A 16,937-nucleotide genomic window follows, 5' to 3' on the forward strand; every position below is an offset into this window, starting at 1 on the left:
CAGATTGAGTGGGATGGCGGGAAAGAGAGAAACATCGATGTGAGAGAGAGACATCGACTGGTTGCCTCCTGCACAACCAGGGCCGGGGACGAATTGCAACTGAGGTACGTGCCCTTGACCAGAATTGAACCCACAACTCATTGGTCCGCAGGCTGATGTTCTAACCACTGAGCAACCGGCCAAGCAAGGAGACATTTTTAAAGCATTTTGGTAAATTATATATTTCTCTCTCTCTCTCTCTTTTTTTTAAATCCTCACCTGAGGTCATTTTCCATATTTTGTTCAGATAGAGTGGGAGGGAGAGAGAGAGAAACATCGACGTGAAAGGGACACATTGAGTGGTTGCCACCCCCACGACTCAACCAGGACCGGGGACAAACTGCAACCGAGGTACGTGCCCTTAGCAGGAACCGAACCTGGGTGTCTCTGGACCTCAGGCCACCGCTCTAACTGCTGAGCCAAACCAGCCAGGGCAGAATCTGGCAGTTCTTTTTTTATCCTCACCCAAGGACATTTTTCCATTTTTCGTTCAGGTAGAGTGGGAGGGAGAGAGAACAGATAGAGAGAAACATCGATGTGAAAGGAACACACCGAGTGGCTGCCACCCGCACGACCTACCAGGGCCAGGGACAAACTGCAACCGAGGTACGCGCCCTTAGCGGAAACCGAACCCGGGTCTCTCAGAACCGCAGGCTGACGCTCTAACCGCTGAGCCAAACCGGCCAGGGCAGAATCTGGCAGTTCTTAATGAGTGAGTCATGGCAACACATTTCTTTGCATGAATTCAATAAGACCGGTTTCCAGTTGTGGTTTTATTAACCAAGAATTTGATTAGAATGCCACATCTGACAGAGACATGCCTGGCTCTGGATGTCATCAGAAAGCTTTAAGGAATGAAGACTGACTTTGTGTTGTTGTTGTTCTTGTTAATGCTCACCCGAGGATATTTTTCCACTGGTATTTTAGAGTGGAAGGGAGGGAGGTAGGGAGGGTTAGAGAGAGAAAGAGACAGACAGAGAGAGAGATGTGAGAGAGACACATCGATTGGTTGCCTTCTTCATGATCCTGACCGGGGCCGGGAAAGAACCTGCAGCCCAGGTATGTGCCCTTGACTGGAATCAAACCTGAGACCAACACTCTAACCACTGAGCAAAAGTGTCTAGAACAAGACTGATTTTGAAGCTAATCAAAGTCCCTTAAAGCAGCAGTCTGGAGCCTTGCTTGTCACATGGTCATGCCAGTCTTTCCAGGTGAAGAACAAGGCTGCTCTCCTGACAGATGGCGAGGAAGGAACCTCAAGACATGTTGGAAATCTCAACAACTTGAGGAATGCACCCAGTGTAGAGGTGCTGCAGACAAGCCTGAATGCAACTAGGCGGCCTGGCCTGTTTGCCCTGAGGGGCTACGTAAAGCTCAGTCATGAGAGTCCAGCAAAGCAGATTTAAAAGAGTATATAATGCAAGTGATATGTGTGTGTCTCTCTCTCTCTCTCTCTCTCTCTCTATCTCTATCCCTATCTCTATCTCTATCTATCTCTATCTCTATCTGAATGGAAAAGGGAAAAATGTCCTCAGGTGAGGATAAAAGTAAATTAAAAAATTGCCCTGGCCGGTTTGCTCAGTGGTTGGAGCGTCAGCCTACGGACCAGAAAGTCCCAGGTTTGGTTCCCGCTAGGGGCACGGACCAAAAAAAAAAAAAATATTTTGCCCTGGCCAGTTTGGCTCAGCGGTTAGAACGTCAGCCTGTGGTTCAGAGAGACCCGGGTTTGGTTCCTGCTAAGGGCACATACCTCGGTTGCAGTTTGTCCCCGGCCCTGGTTGGGTCGTTTGAGTGACAACCACTTGATATATCCCTTTCACAACAATGTTTCTCTCTCTCTCTGTTCCTCCCACTCTATCTGAACAAAAAATGGAAAAATGTCCTCGGGTGAGGATAAAAAAATAATAATAATGAAGTGTTATTCTTATTGTTTGTGCAAATAACCAGGCCAAATTGAAATTGGACTTAATACAGACAATAAATTGGTCTTTATTTGGCTTTTTAACAAAAATGAGGGTGATTTTAGGGGGGAAATTATGTGTCAATAAACTCTACAATACAGTTGTGAATATTAGACTCTAATTCAATTGTCTTCAGTTTTATTTTTTACCTGTGACTTGAAATGAATCCTGAATTTATCTAATTTTCTTAAACATTTACCTAAAACACTTGGTAAATAGTAGTTCCTATAAAAATGACATAGAGAATAATATAAAATTCATATATATCATTTAAATTTGTTGAGGGCAACAAGAATGGCACCAGATGTTAGACCAGCGGGGTCAGTCCAGACCTGGGTTCAGCAACCTCGGTACTTGAATTCTGGCTGGGAAAGAATTCAGAGCCCAGACTCAAATTATAAGAGAACATTTATTTGAAAAATCACAGAAGTAGAAGTAATTCATAGAAGGAATGAGCACAGGAAACAAGTTATAGTGGTAAAGGAAGGGCCCTTGGAGCTTGGGAGTAGGAAGATGAAGGGGAAGCGTCTGGAGGAGTGGGAGGTGAGGGAAGGGAAGGCCGGGGTGTGCTTCCAGGGGAGAGCACTGGGTCCTCTGTCCTAAGGGCTTTAAGGGTGGAGATTTTAGGGGAGGTCCCACGGGAAGATCTCAATAGACTGCTCAGCAGTTTTCCAGATGTATCCTTTCTCCTTGATTTTTTTTTTTTTTTTATCTTCACCCAAGGACATTTTTGCATTTATCTTCAGATAGAGCAGGAGGGAGAGAGGGAGGGAAAGAGAGAGAGAAACACTGATGTGCCACCCACACACTCCAACTGGGGTCGGGGACAAACTGCAGTCAAAGTACATGCCCTTAGTGGAATTTGAACCTGGGTCTCTCTGGTCAGCGGGCCGACTCCCTAACTGCTGAGCCAAACTGACCAGGGCCAGGTGCGTCCTTTTAGGCTCTAGGTCTCCACTGACTGATTGGTTGGCATCAGGGCAGAGGTTCATTATTCAACGAAACTTGTCCTGAGGTCAGCCATGGGGTCAGTTGTTTGGTTTTGCTGCTTTTCTGGGCCTGGAGCTGAAATATAACTGAGGCCTAGATATTATCTCCAGGGAGGAAAGGTCAGGGATCCAAAGTGCATGACCAGGGATATGCGAGGGGAGGAGAGGTCACCCTGGGGACGAGGTCCCACCCTACAGTTGTCCTTTGCTAGGCACCTGGGGCTTCCCCCTTGGTGACCTTCTGTATCTGGCTCCCCCTTGCTCTGCTCATGTCTAACTGCCTACCACAGAGTCAATACACAGTGTCAATATATAAAGAACAAATAACATGCAAGATTTTATTCTATTTATTTTTTAATATTTTTATTGAGTTGTAGAGGAAGGGAGAGGGAGAGACAGATGGAAATGTCGATGAGAGAGACACATCAATTGGTTGCTTCCTCCAAGCCCCCCACTAGGGATTGAGCCCACAACCTCGGCATGTGCCCTGACTGGGAATTGAACCGCGACCTCTTGGTCCATGGGTCAATGTTCAACCACTGAGCCACCCCAGCTGGGCAATATGCAAGATTTTAAAACGTTACACATGGCTTTTCTTTTTTATCTTCACCCGAGGACATTTTTTTCCATTTTTTGTTCAGATAGACTGGGAGGGAAAGCGAGAGAGAGAGAGAAGGAGAGAGAGAGAGAGAAACATCGATGTGAAAGGGACACATGGAGTGGCTGCCACCCGCACAACCAACCAGGGCCGGGGACAAACTGCAACCGAGGTACACGCCCTTAGCGGGAACCGAACCCGGGTCTCTCTGGACCGCAGGCTGACGTTCTAACTGCTGAGCCAAACTGGCCAGGGCACACATGGCTTATCTTAAGTGTGCACTGAGCATTGGAAATAATTCGTGAACTCCCAATGTCTGAAGTACCATTGCCGGATGCCCCCACAGGGAACCATCACTTTTGGCTTGCCCACTGTCACTGACAGGACATCTGCTACCCCCGGGACTTCTTGTTTGAACTTGGCTTTGAATTTTTACAAGTTTCTGCCTAGGGCACACTGAAATCTGTAGAATATCCACTTTTATACAAATATACGTGTAAAATTGAACTGTTATTTTTTATTTGGAAACATTTCCCATGTAATTTAAAGCATACTAAATAGGCCTAATTAGTTTTAAAACATTTGTTGTTGTTGTTTTATAAGGAGAGAGAATAAATCCTTGAGGTATTCCAAGGACCATTGGAATAACTCAGTCATCTCTTGGTTAAAAAAGTCTTTTAATATTTATTTATTTATTTTTAATTATTATTTTTTTATCCTCACCCGAGGACATTTTTCCATTTTTTGTTCAGATAGAGCGGGAGGAGAGAGAGGAAGAGAGAGAGAGAGAAACATCGACGTGAAAGGGACATATCGAGTGGCCGCCACCCGCACAACCCAACCAGGGCCGGGGACAAACTGCAACCGAGGTACGTGCCTTTAGCGGGAACCGAACCCGGGTCTCTCAGGACCGCAGGCCGACGCTCTAACCGCTGAGCCAAACCGGCCAGGGCAAGTCTTTTAATATTTAAACGTTGGTTGTCAAATCTACTTAATCAAAACATTATATCATGAACTCTTTGTAAATTTAGGTAAAACAAACACATTTTATGGTAATAACTCTAAAAGACATTAATCAAACCTAAAATGGTTTTAATATTAAATATTTTGTCCAGACCACAGGATCCTAATTAACATGTATAAGTATTTAATCTCTTTAAGCCAATAAAATATTACACCCTAGAGTAATGCCATCCAGAGGCAGAAAACACACCACATATAATATACAAACACATATCATATAAAGACCATACACATAATTCAAATTATTAATTTTTGCAGAGAAAACAAGATTTTTTTTTTATTTGCCCTTGCTAATTCTTAAGAAGATTGGAAAAGGGGAGGGAAGGTCCTAATTACTAAGCAGGTAGATTTCTTGAGTCTCTCAATAAAAACCTCCAGGGCGCCCTGCCTAATGTGGCTTGGTGGTTAGAGTGTCAGTCCACAGATCAAAGGGTCTCGGATTCACTTCCAGGTCAAGGGCACATACCTGGGTTGCAGGTTCAATCCCCAGCCCTGGTTGTGGCAAGTATGGGAGGCAACCAATCCATGTATCTCTCTCACGTCAATGTTCTCCCCCCTCTTCCTTTCCCATCCAGTCTCTCTAACAATCAATGGAAAAAATATCTTCTGGTCCGGTTGATGTGGCTCAGTGGTTGAGCATTGACCCATGCATGCACCAAGAGGTCACTAGTTCAATATCCGGTCAGGATACATGCCCAGGTTGTGGGCCAAACCCCCAGTGGTGGGCATGCAGGAGGTGGCGAGTCAATGTTCTCTCATAGATAGTTCTATCTCTCTCTCCCTCTCACTTCCTCTCTCTCTAAAATCAATAAAGGAAAAAAAAACATTGTTAAAAAAAAAAAAGAAAGAAAAGAAAAAATATCCTCTGGTCAGTTTAATTACAGTTGAGTTGGAATTCCCTATGGGGCTCCTGCAGGTCATGAGACACCTCCACAAAGATTCTTAGTCACCTAAAAGCACCTGAGATTCAGGCTGGAGGGAGGATGTGCCCCTTATCATCAGAGTGAATAAGTTCAGCTCTCATTTATACAGTGAAGGCTTTAGTTCAGACTCTCAGAAAGCAATTCCAATTGAAAAGCCAGAGTTAAAAAACCAGCCACCCGCCCTGGCCGGTTTGGCTCAGCGGTTGGAGTGTTGGCTTGCGGTTCAGTTCCAGCTAAGGGCCCGTACCTCAGTTGCAGTTTGTCCCCAGCCCTGGTTGGTTGTGCGGGTGGCAGCCACTTGATGTGTTCCCTTCACGTCAATGTTTCTCTCTCTCTTTCCTCCTCTCTCTCCCTCCCACTCTACCTGAACAAAAAATAGAAAAATGTCCTTTAGGTGAGGATTAAATAAATAAACCTAGCCACCCAGTTTTCCTCCTGTCTCACCTGAGCTTGGGTTATGTCAACCTTTAAGGTTAGTTAAAATCCACCTGAGGATTTTTTAAAAAGCTCAAATAAAGCCAGACCCTCTACCACAAGCAAGAGAAGGTCCTGGATCCAAGAGACAATTCCCCCAAGTTCACCCTTGGACATGAAGCCAGCAGGCTCAGTGGGCCCTTTGCTGGATCCTAGCTCTGGGTCCAGGTCTGTGGGGTGGTCCTGGGTGAGCTGCTTTGGAATCCTGCAGACTACACCAAGTAAATGTCCATGTAAGAAACATTCAAACTGCCCTGGCCAGTTTGGTTCAGTGGTTGGAGTGTTGGCCTGCGGACCAGAGGAGAGTCCCAGGTTCGGTTCCCGCTAGGGGCATGTAGCAAAAAAATAAATAAAGGGACCTTGCTGTGAGTTAAAAAAAAGAAAAGAAAGAAACATTCAAACCTATAGAGAATTTTTGTGATTTTATTTGAGCCAAACTGTAGACAATTGGTGGGAAGCAAAATATCAAAGGATTGAGATAATGCTCCAGAGAAGGGCAGTTTTGTGTCTTATAAACATTACAGTCAAAAGAGAAGATGAAGGTGGGTTACATGAAATTCACTAGTGATAGATTAGGGAGGTGGGAAAAAGCAAAGCAGGGAAACCTCTGGGATTGGACAGTAAAAGGATAGACACATTTTTTACATAGGTGGATACAGGATAGTTAACAGGCAACAACTAACATGATAAGAATAGCAAAGAGAGGATTTATGGCCCTGGTGCATTGGTTGTGCCCTGAGGGGTTTGGGGAAAAGGGAAGTTACCTTGACATTCCAAAGGAATGTTATCATTGATGCAAAAAACAATAAATAGGCTTAGTTAAGGTAAAGATTGACTTTTGTCAGGGAAGCTTCTAGCCTAAGACATGACTACTTGCCATAAGCTGTGTTTAGTTCAAAAATTTTAATTTTAGCCTGGCCCGTGTGACTCTGTTGGTTGAGCAACTTCCCATGCACCAGGAGGTCACCAGTTCCTGGTCAGGGCACATGCCCAAATTTCATGCTCAATCCCCAAGAAGGGGCATGCAGAAGGCAGCCAATCAAAGTTTCACTCTCTTTTTTTCTTTTTTCTTTGGTATGTGCCCCTGGCGGGAACCAAACCTGGGATTCTCTGGTCCGCAGGCCGACGTCCCAACCACTGAGCCAAACCAGCCAGGGCTCTTTTCTTCTTTTTTTTATGTTTTTTTTTTTTAATCCTCACCCGAGGACATTTTTCCACCTTTTGTTCAGACAGAGTGGGAGGGAGGGAGAGAGACAGAGAGAGAGAGAGAGAGAGAGAGAGAGAAACATCGACGTGAAAGGGACACATCGAGTGGCTGCCATCCGCACGACCAACCAGGGCCGAGGACAAACTGCAACCGAGGTACGTGCCCTTAGCGGGAACCGAACCCGGGTCTCTCTGGACCGCAGGCCGACGCTCTAACTGCTGAGCCAAGCTGGCCAGGGCTCTTTTTTTTATGTTTAACTCTCACATCAATGTTTCTCTCTCTCTGCCTCCCATCCTCACTCCTTTCCTTCCTCTCTGAAATGAATTAAAAAACATTTTTAAAAATGTTTTAATTGCAGACCATCGTTTGTGGTTACTTTAGGTCTTTGAGTTTGCAAGGCCACCACGCAGGCCTTCCCTGAGCTTGTCAGGTTAGCATGTGGCCCCTTTTTGTCCACACAAATACCCATGTTCTAAGAAAATATAACTTTACATATATATTTTAAGCAAACTATACCTCTTGCATAAATTTAGACAATAGAAGGAGTGTGCAATCATAATGTTTATTTTATAGAAAATAAATGAAAATTGCCCTGGCCGGTTTGACTCAGTGGTTAGAGCGTTGGTCTGTGGTCCAGAGAGACCCGGGTTCGGTTCCCACTAAGGGCATGTACCTCGGTTGCAGTTTGTCCCCAGCCCCAGTTGGGGTTGTGTGGGTGGCAACCAGGTGATGTCTCTCTCTCACGTCGATATCTCTCTCTCTTTCTTCCTCCTTTTCTCCCTCCTGTTCTATCTGAAGATAAATGAAAAAAAAAAAAAAAGAAAGAAAATAAATGAAAATTGCCCTGGCTGGTTTGGCTCAGCGGTTAGAGCATTAGCCTGTTGACCAATGAGTCATGGGTTCAATTCTGGTCAAGGGCACATAGCTCCGTCGCGGTTTGTTCCTGGCCCTGGTCCGGTCATGTGGGAGGCAACCAGTCGATGTGGCACTATCACATTGATGTTTCTCTCTGTCTCTCTCTCCCTCCCTCCCTTCTACTTTATCTAATGATAATAGAAAAATATCCTCAGGTGAGGAATAAAAAAAAGAAAAGAAATGAAAATTGCCCGGCCAGTGTGACTCACTGGCTGAGCACTGACCCATGCATGCACCAAGAGGTTGCCGGTTTGATTCCCAGTCAGGGCACATGCAGGAGGCAGCTAATTGATGTTCTCTCTCATTGATGTTTCTATCTCTCCCTCTCCCTTCCTCTCTCTCTAAAAATCAATAAAGAAAAAATATTTTTTTAAAAAAGAAAATAAATGAAAATTATTGTGACCTAAATGCTTTTAAATAATTAGAGTCCTCTTGGGTTAGATGTAGAGCGTAATATTTTCCCTAATTTACCACCACCCTGGTCAAAAAGAGCTGAAACATTGGTCAGTAAGTAGGACTACATTTCCAAGTAAGTTTAACCTGAATTCTTTAGGTACAGATTGTAAAGTATTGCAATTCCAGCTAATTTAGCGAACTCAGTAAGCATAGTATTCAGTTTTTAAATGAAGACTTTTAAAGGAATTGTTGTTTCTACTAAACTAGTTTTCGTGTTGTTGTTTTTTAATCCTCACCTGAGAATATTTTTCCATTTATCTTCAGATAGAGCAGGAAGGAGAGAGAGAGAAACATCAATGTGAGAGGGACACATTGACTGGTTGCCTCCTGCACCACCCTGCCCAGGGCCTGGGACCAACCATAACTGAGTATGTGCCGTTGTCCGGAATTGAACTCGCAACTCTTTGGTCCACAGGCCTACACTCTAACCACTGAGCCAAACCAGCCAGGACTACTAAACTAGTTTTTATAAGAGGGTCATTTTTTAAATCTAATAGCGTTTAGAGATTATTTTATGAACTCTAAACATTCTAGTTCCTTCATTTTCTCGAAGAAAGAGAACTTCAGCAGTAGCAGGAAGGACTGTCCCACACAAAAGCCACTGGGGAGAATACTCTAAGTCCGGAGGCCTCTACAGTCACAGTGTATCCAAGAGGAGACTGTTCAAACCAGAACAAATCGATGCACACTTCTTTCAGGAGGTCTCTCTGTCTTTAGAAACTGGAATGAAGATTACCAACACATTTTACACAAGAATTACTGGAATAACATCCTGTAATATGAGATTAATGAACTAAAGGAAAAAAAGTATCTCATTTTCTTCTCTGAACACAACTTTAGCTTTCTACGGCAGTGCTAAGGCCATGCGGGTCCTTTACCAAAGGACATGGAGATAAAAGACAAGGTAGAGGACTTTGAAAACTTTCTCTGATTTAATTTTCTCTGAAAAGGTAAATTCGACATGATGGTAAGAATGTTTGCTAAAAGAAAACTGACATTACAAACTGATATAAGAGACAGACACTCAAGATAAATTGTACTGGAAATACAATAATGAATTTTGGCCTGATAACCCTCATGCTGTCTTATAGCAAACACTAAAATTCATGCAACAGACAAATTAGTGACAGGAGGACTTTTCTCCAGATTTCCTGGGGAAAAAAAACAGAATACATTGTTTTATTCTGTTTGCATTCATAATGAATTATTCTTGCTTTTAACTGACTTTCCCAAACTTTCAGTCATTTCTGATGAGAAGTCATTCTTCAATAGGAGAAGACCAGGTAAACTTACATGAAGACATCAGGTGTCTTTTTCCTGTCTGTTAGAAGAGCAGTCAAATAGATTATGTTAAACTATCTCCACAATTAAATGATAGGTAGAACTGGAACAGGAGTTAGTTATCATTAGTATGCATGTAATAAAATAAAGCTTATTCTGAAACCACAAGGGCTGATATGAAGAGCCCATATAAAAGCTACTGGGTTCTCCAGAAAATGGATACAGTATACAGAATGTGAGAATATACAGGACTCACACTCAAGTTATAAAAATAGACATGGTTCTCAGACAGAAATCAAATGAGTACAAAAGAATTCTCCAATCATGAACAATTTAAAAAAGACAGGTCTATATAAAACAATAAAATGTCATCTCAGAGCTCCAACAAGTAGTCTGTTGAAATGGCTGAGAGGGGGAGATGAACTAGAGACAGACAGTTCAGGAACCCAGAACTGATCTGTCCGAGTTTTCTGGTTGGCAGTGTACATTGGTGGTCATAGGCAGACTGCTTTTGAGGGCAAAAATTTATCTATATATATAAAATGGCTGACTGGTTGACAATACTTGAATGAATGAGAAAACCCAAGTTATTAAGTAATCCCTAGAAATTTAACTATTTTCTTTTAGCTTCTACACTTGACAGTGTTGCACATGAGAAAGATTTCTAGGTTTTTCCACCCAGAATCAACCCTGCCATTTACAACTCATGCTCCATGCCCCATGGTTCTATTGTGCCCTACATGATCAGCCTAGACTAAATATATAACAAAATAACTCTGGCCTTGAACTGAAGAGGGGCAGGCCAGTAACTCATGCTCAATACTTCATAAACCACAAATACTGAAATTAATGGTTTCTCCTTTTGACTGCAAAGGAGATGCCATGAGCTAAAGAAGTCATGAGAGAAAGAAAGTCAAGAAGATATGGGTAGCAGCACCTTTCCATACCCGCCTGGATTTTTAAGGAGATTTTCACTCCTTACTCCTTTCAAATACAAAACTCATCGGTTGGAATGAAAAAAAAAGTGGCTCTAAAGTTGAAGAGTCCCCAGAGAAAACTAGCAGTACATGGACTATGCCCTGTGGGCTAAAGGACAAGTTGCAGAACCAGTTAAGACACAAGAGGCAGCTCAAGGTCTTACTTAATGACGGTTTTAGCACAGTATAGCACAATATGGGCAGCCTTGTATCCATCCAACCAAGTCAGCACCATCCATGTCCTGTACAAAAGATTCCTGAAGAGGGCTTTCGTCTTTGGTACCACCCCACGAGTTATTCTTGGTTTGTAGTAACTTCAAAGAAGCAAAATAGCTGGTACCTATGCCTTGTCTGTGAGTACAATTGCTGGGACTCTGATTGCTGCAACCACTGAGGCCAATTAAAATAACACTGTAACACAGCGGAGTGATGCATCCATTCCCAAATTCCAGATAATAGCAGCCATGCCCCTACAAGAGCAAGATCATCCATTCTTTTTGGTTAAGGCCTTCGGTTTGTTGTCCTCAGAGTGGAATAAAACATCGTGTTCCCACAGACAAGGAACTCCAGATGAATTCACGGTCCACATTTGGGCAGAGATTTTAAGTACCACATTTGCCAGGCACAGAAACAGGACTGGCCTGTGGTTGTCACACTTGGAGAAGCTTCTATTTTGGCAGCACACACTAGAAACTTCTTAGGGTATTCTAGTTTTAGTTCTCTTTCCTGAGTGAAGCAGCCAGGGAGTGCCAAGTTCTACAAGCCCCAATCTAATACTCAGCATTAATTCTCTCCATGGTCTTCTTCCACCCAGGCTACAATTTTCCCTTCCCATCCAGGGATGGCATCATCATCATGGAAAACCTAGAGAAAGAAAAAAAGGCGTAATGAAAAAATAACAGTAAGGCCCTGGCCGGTTTGGCTCAGCGGTTAAAGCGTCGGCCTGCGGTCCTGAGAGACCCAGGTTCGGTTCCCGCTAAGGGCATGTACCTCGGTTGCAGTTTGTCCCCGGCTCTGGTCAGTCGTGCGGGTGGCAGCCACTCGATGTGTTCCTTTCACATTGATGTTTCTCTCTCTCTCTCTGGTCCTCTCTCTCCCTCCCACTCTACCTGAACAAAAAATGGAAAAATGTCCTCGGGTGAGGATTAAAAAAAATAAATAAATAACAGTAAGAAAGGGAGTCTCACTAAACATCTGCTGCTGATAAAAACAAGACGTCAAACATACAGGATAAGAGTGTAGAAGAAAAGTTTGAGTTAGAGAGAGTCTACATCTCTTTTTGTTTCTAGAGGTATAACGTACAAAAAAAATTATATATATATACATATTCTTAGTTCCACATCTGTGAAATGGTAAGGGCATCCCTAACATGGCCTTGCTTATAAAGATATATAAGGCTTAATAAATTACTAACCATAGAACACTTTGGGCTTCTTAGGAGAAAGCATCAGTATAAACATGAAAACAACAAGAATGGGGAAAATTTTGGTTCTGGGCATTGTTTTTTTGTTTTGTTTTGTTTTGTTTTGTTTTGTTAATCCTCACTCAAGGAAATTTTTCCAATGATTTTTAGACAGAGTAGAAGAGAAGGAAGGAGGGAGAGAGAGAGAAACGTCGATGTAAGAGAGACACATTGAATGGCTGTCTCCCGCATGACCCCAACTGGGGCCAGGGATCAACCTGCAATCCAAGTATGTGCCCTTGAGCAGGAATTGAACCTGATACCCTTTGGTCCAAGGGTCAACGCTCTAACCACTGAGCAAACCAACCAGGCCAGTTCTGGGCATTGTTAAAGAAAGGATTAGAAAGACCAATCTTAACATGTTTGCATGCAATTATTTTCATTCATTCATTCAATTCATTTACTAAGCTACTAATAGAACAGGGTTATTAAAACATTTTCAGTGAGGAACTCTTTACAAAATAAAATACTGGCTTTTCTAACCCTTTTCATTCTATAGCCACAATGAAAGCACTTACAATACTCCATAACTCAGAACTCTTGTCCACAAAAAAGTCTATTTTTAGCAGATGTATTATAAAGAAAAGCATAGGCTAATAAAATAGTCAAGGAGTTAAGAATATGCACAGTTGCCCAGCTGGTGTGGCTCAGTGGTTGAGTGTGGACCCATGTACCAAGAGGTCTCCAGTTTGAATCCCATTCAGGGCATATGCCCAGGTTGTGGGCCAAATCCCCAGTGGGGGGCATGTGGGAGGCAGCCAATTGATGTTCTCTCTCATCAATGTTTCTCTCCCTCTCCCTCTCCCTCTCTCTGTCTCAAATCAATAAAGAAGGAAAAAAAAAGAATATGCACAGTTGACTTTCCAGAAGTTCCTCACTTTCATTATCTGAGAAACTACCACCACAATATACAGATCCACATTCATGCCTATTTATTTATTTTGCTCTACATAGGAAGCAGAAAGTTTTCTAAAATTTGGCTACAGATACAAAAGGGTCCCCAAAGCCAAGCTTTTGTTCAAGAGAAGGTTCTTTATTTTGTTTCAAGAGAAGTTTTATGAGTTTGGTGAAAGTGATTAAGTCCTTGAGCTAAAGAAGCTATCATCTTGGGCCATTCCTTGACCTCAGCCTAGTAATCAGACTGGGCTGTGGCTCTGGGAAGTTTCTCTGACCTGGTTGGCGAACTCAGATACTTCTGGGTACTGTCCTTGAGTAGGAGGCTTTGAGGTTCAGGAATGATCAATAACACCACCCTGACTCCCCAAGGATACTGTACCTCCTCTTTGACAGTGCCAAACTCAGGATCCAGCGCTTTGAAATGGTACCGGTGGTTCCCTTCTCGGTCAATAGCTGCTTTAAAATCCTTCAGTGTCACCTCCCCCAACCTGCAACCAACACAGAAAGCTCTCAGATAGGCTGTTTATCAATAGGTTGTAAGGACAAGGTGTTAGCTTTAAACCCAGGCCCCTGCCAAAGGCTCTGGCTTTGTTAGGTCATTGCCCCCTGAGAACCCAGATGATTCTAAACAACGGAAGTTAGGGAGCCAGTCACCATTAGGGAATAAAAATGGCATCACAAATGGGATGATCTGAGAATTTACAATAGATTTATTCAGCAGCAGCCAAATCACTGTTTTATTTTTCTCTGGAAATAAGACACAACGTTTCTGAAATCTAATTTGTTGAACTCCTGTCTAACCCAGACCAAGTAAGCAGACTCTCTAGGAAAGGGAAATCCTATCACCTTACTCAGGAGTTGGTTCCACAGTTTAAATATCTTATTTCAGAGCCATTTACCTTAGAAGGGAGTAATTAGCCCAGTGTTTGAAGGTTTTTAACATGAATTCTCAAGAGGTTAGTTGTAGTCATCCAATAGTAACAAAGATCAGTAAGTAATAGCCCTGGGGCACCAGGCTGCAATCCATGGTGATCAGCAGGAGCTATTTTGAACACTTAAATAACTAGTTTTCCTAACTTGAAGCATATTTGCACATCAGGCTGGAAGCACTGTGTCTGTGCCTAGCAGCAGATCATGACTTGTCCCTTGTAATCCACTGGTGAAGCCAAAACTGAAATCTCTCTCTCCTGTGCTCTCTTTACACCATACAGCTTCTCAAACACCTCTTAGCTGGTTAGATAGATGGGCAGTAATTAATGATTCTGCCTGCCTGTCCTTTTTAAAAGAGAAATGGATCAAAGACTCTTACCTCTTTGGTATATTGACCATGAAGGGTGTAAGTGACCGGTCAGTGAAATAGAGCACTTTCGTGCAGGTGCTGCTGACAGTAGGTGAGCTCTGTGAGTGAGGCAACTCTGCAATCAGAGAGGCTTCGTGGTCAGAACATTCAACTGGCACCCAACCACCCCTCATTTCCAGTTATCCGAAATGCCCCAGAGGATGAAGCTGCCTGAGGTCACAGCAGAGCTTTCACACCCTTGCCAAACACCAAGTCCATAGGGTGTGACCCACAGGAAGTCACCACTGGGGCCACAAAAACAAGAAGTGCTTTGGACACGGACACTATCACAAGGACCATCATTTCTTACCCATTCCAGGTATTCTAGCAGGGAAATAGCAACTGTTCTGACGCATTGTTGCTAAGAGTCTAAAGAGGTCAAAGAAGCCCAGCAGCTTTTCAGCTAGGGCAGAGTGGACACACAGCAGGGGCTGCAGACTCTGCCAACAGCTAAATTTCAGAGGTCTGTGGTAAAGAACGCTCATGCAATTCATGAAACGAGAAAGGAATAGGAACAGGAGCCATAGAAGCAAAGTAACCTTAGAAACTCAGATGCCCAAGGGGCCTCATGCTTCCAGTCCAAGATACAAGACCTACCTTATCCCTTAGCTACAGAGGATCTTTGTGTGTTGGCCCATAATTTTTACTCAGGTCTCTTGATCTACATCTTGTCTCTACCCTTTGTATAGGTATTTATGGAAAATTTTCATTAATGAGTACTTGTGATTATGACTTTAAGAGAATAGGAGAAAAGACCAATCAGAAATTTTTATAAGGACCAACAAATAATTCAAGTTTCCTTAAAATCTGTCCTGCAATTCCAACTACATATATTTTCTTCTTAACTTTTTCTAGACATTGATTCCAATCAAGCTGGGAAGTCACAAGAGAACATTTCCAGGAAGGGGTTTAAAATAAAGAAGAGTGGCCCTGGCCAGTTTGGCTCAGCAGTTAGAGCATCAGGCTGCGGACCAATGAGTCATGGGTTCGATTCCAGTCAAGGGCATGTACCTCGGTTATGGTTTGTCCCTAGCCCTGGTCGGGTCATGCGGGAGGCAACCAGTAGATGTGTCCTCTCACATCGATGTTTCTCTCTTTCCCTCCCTCCATCCCTCCCACTCTATATGATGATAAATGTAAAAATATCCTCGGGTGAGGATTAAAAAAAAATTAAAATAAAGGAGAATGTGTGGAATTAATTAATACAGGGGAAGAAAGACAAGGGAACTTTCTCTCTTGGTACAGCAATCAGTCAGTTTTCAGTGTTTTTCTTCAAAGAATGCCAATTATTGAAACTACATGCCATGATGCTCCTTTGACTCCAGCATGTGCCTGGCAAACAGTGGCTGTTTAATAAAATAAAACATTCATTTTAATCATTAAATTTTATGATTAATTAATTAATTCAACACACATTTATTGTACATTTGCCATGTGCTGGATTTCGAGAATATAAAGTCAACCACATGTGGTCTCTGACCTCAAAGAGTTTACAGTCTAGCATGGATGATGGATATGGATATAAATAATTACAATAAACTAAAATCAGATGTGTGCAAACTGCACAGTAAGACTGAAGATGAAGTGGTTAATTCACCTGGAAGAGGTCAGAAGGCCCCATGATTGGAGAATCCTTAAACAAAGCACTTAAAAAAAAATCATCAGAGAAGTTGAAAAGGGCATTCCAAGAGGGAAGGATGCATGTAAATGCATGGAATGTGATCAGGTATTTTTTTTTTATCATGTATTTTAAAAACTAAAAGTTAACTAGTAAAGGTGGAGTATAAGGAATGCATGGGGAAGTTATGGAAGATGAGGGTAATAAAGTAGTCAGGGGACAGATCACAAGGACTCTGCCAGCCTAAGACATTTTGATAATAGTCTTAAGTTCTGAGGAGTTGCTAAAAAGGAGTGACATGATCAGAATGGCATTTTAGAAAGGCCAATCTAGGCCCTGGTCAGTTAGCTCAGTTGGTTAGAACATTGTTCCAATATTCCAAGGTTGTGGGTTCAATCTCCAGTCAGGACACATACAAGAAGCAACCAATGAATGCATAAATGAGTGAAACAACAAATCAATGTTTCGCTCGCTCTCCCTTCCTCTCCCTCTTTCTAAAATCAATAAATAAAATTAAAAAAAAAAACAAGAAAAGAAAGGCCAATCTAGCAGCAAAGTAAAGTAAGAGCTAGATGGGAGAAACCCTGTAAACTAGTAATCCCATTAACAGGCAATTAAAACAATCTGAAAGATGAGGAATGGCAAGACATAGTCCTGGAGCCAGATAAGGAATGGATTTGAGAGAACTTTAGAAGGTAAAAGTCTTGGGTCCTAGCCATTGTGGTTCAGTTGGTCGGGCACCCTCCCATGCTCCGAGAAATTGCAGGTTCAATTCCTG

General features: G+C 42.7%; 1 protein-coding gene across 4 annotated transcripts in view; it reads right to left on the bottom strand.

Annotated features, from left to right (window-relative positions):
• Positions 1–9,010: 9,010 nt before the first annotated feature.
• DIXDC1 (DIX domain containing 1) overlaps positions 9,011–16,937 on the bottom strand; it is a 70,709-nt gene continuing 62,782 nt past the window's right edge. For all 4 annotated transcript variants that reach the window (XM_036258814.1, XM_036258813.1, XM_036258815.1 and 1 more), the window contains 3 exons: positions 14,512–14,617; positions 13,582–13,690; positions 9,011–11,707 (listed from right to left, as the gene is read on the bottom strand). In XM_036258814.1, the coding sequence (XP_036114707.1) occupies positions 11,627–11,707; positions 13,582–13,690; positions 14,512–14,617 (296 nt within the window). In that variant the 3' untranslated portion in view covers positions 9,011–11,626. The remainder of the gene's footprint in view (positions 11,708–13,581; positions 13,691–14,511; positions 14,618–16,937) is intronic.

This window comes from Molossus molossus, unplaced genomic scaffold, assembly GCF_014108415.1.
Source record: "Molossus molossus isolate mMolMol1 unplaced genomic scaffold, mMolMol1.p scaffold_m16_p_13, whole genome shotgun sequence".
NCBI classification, from domain to species: Eukaryota; Metazoa; Chordata; class Mammalia; order Chiroptera; family Molossidae; genus Molossus; species Molossus molossus.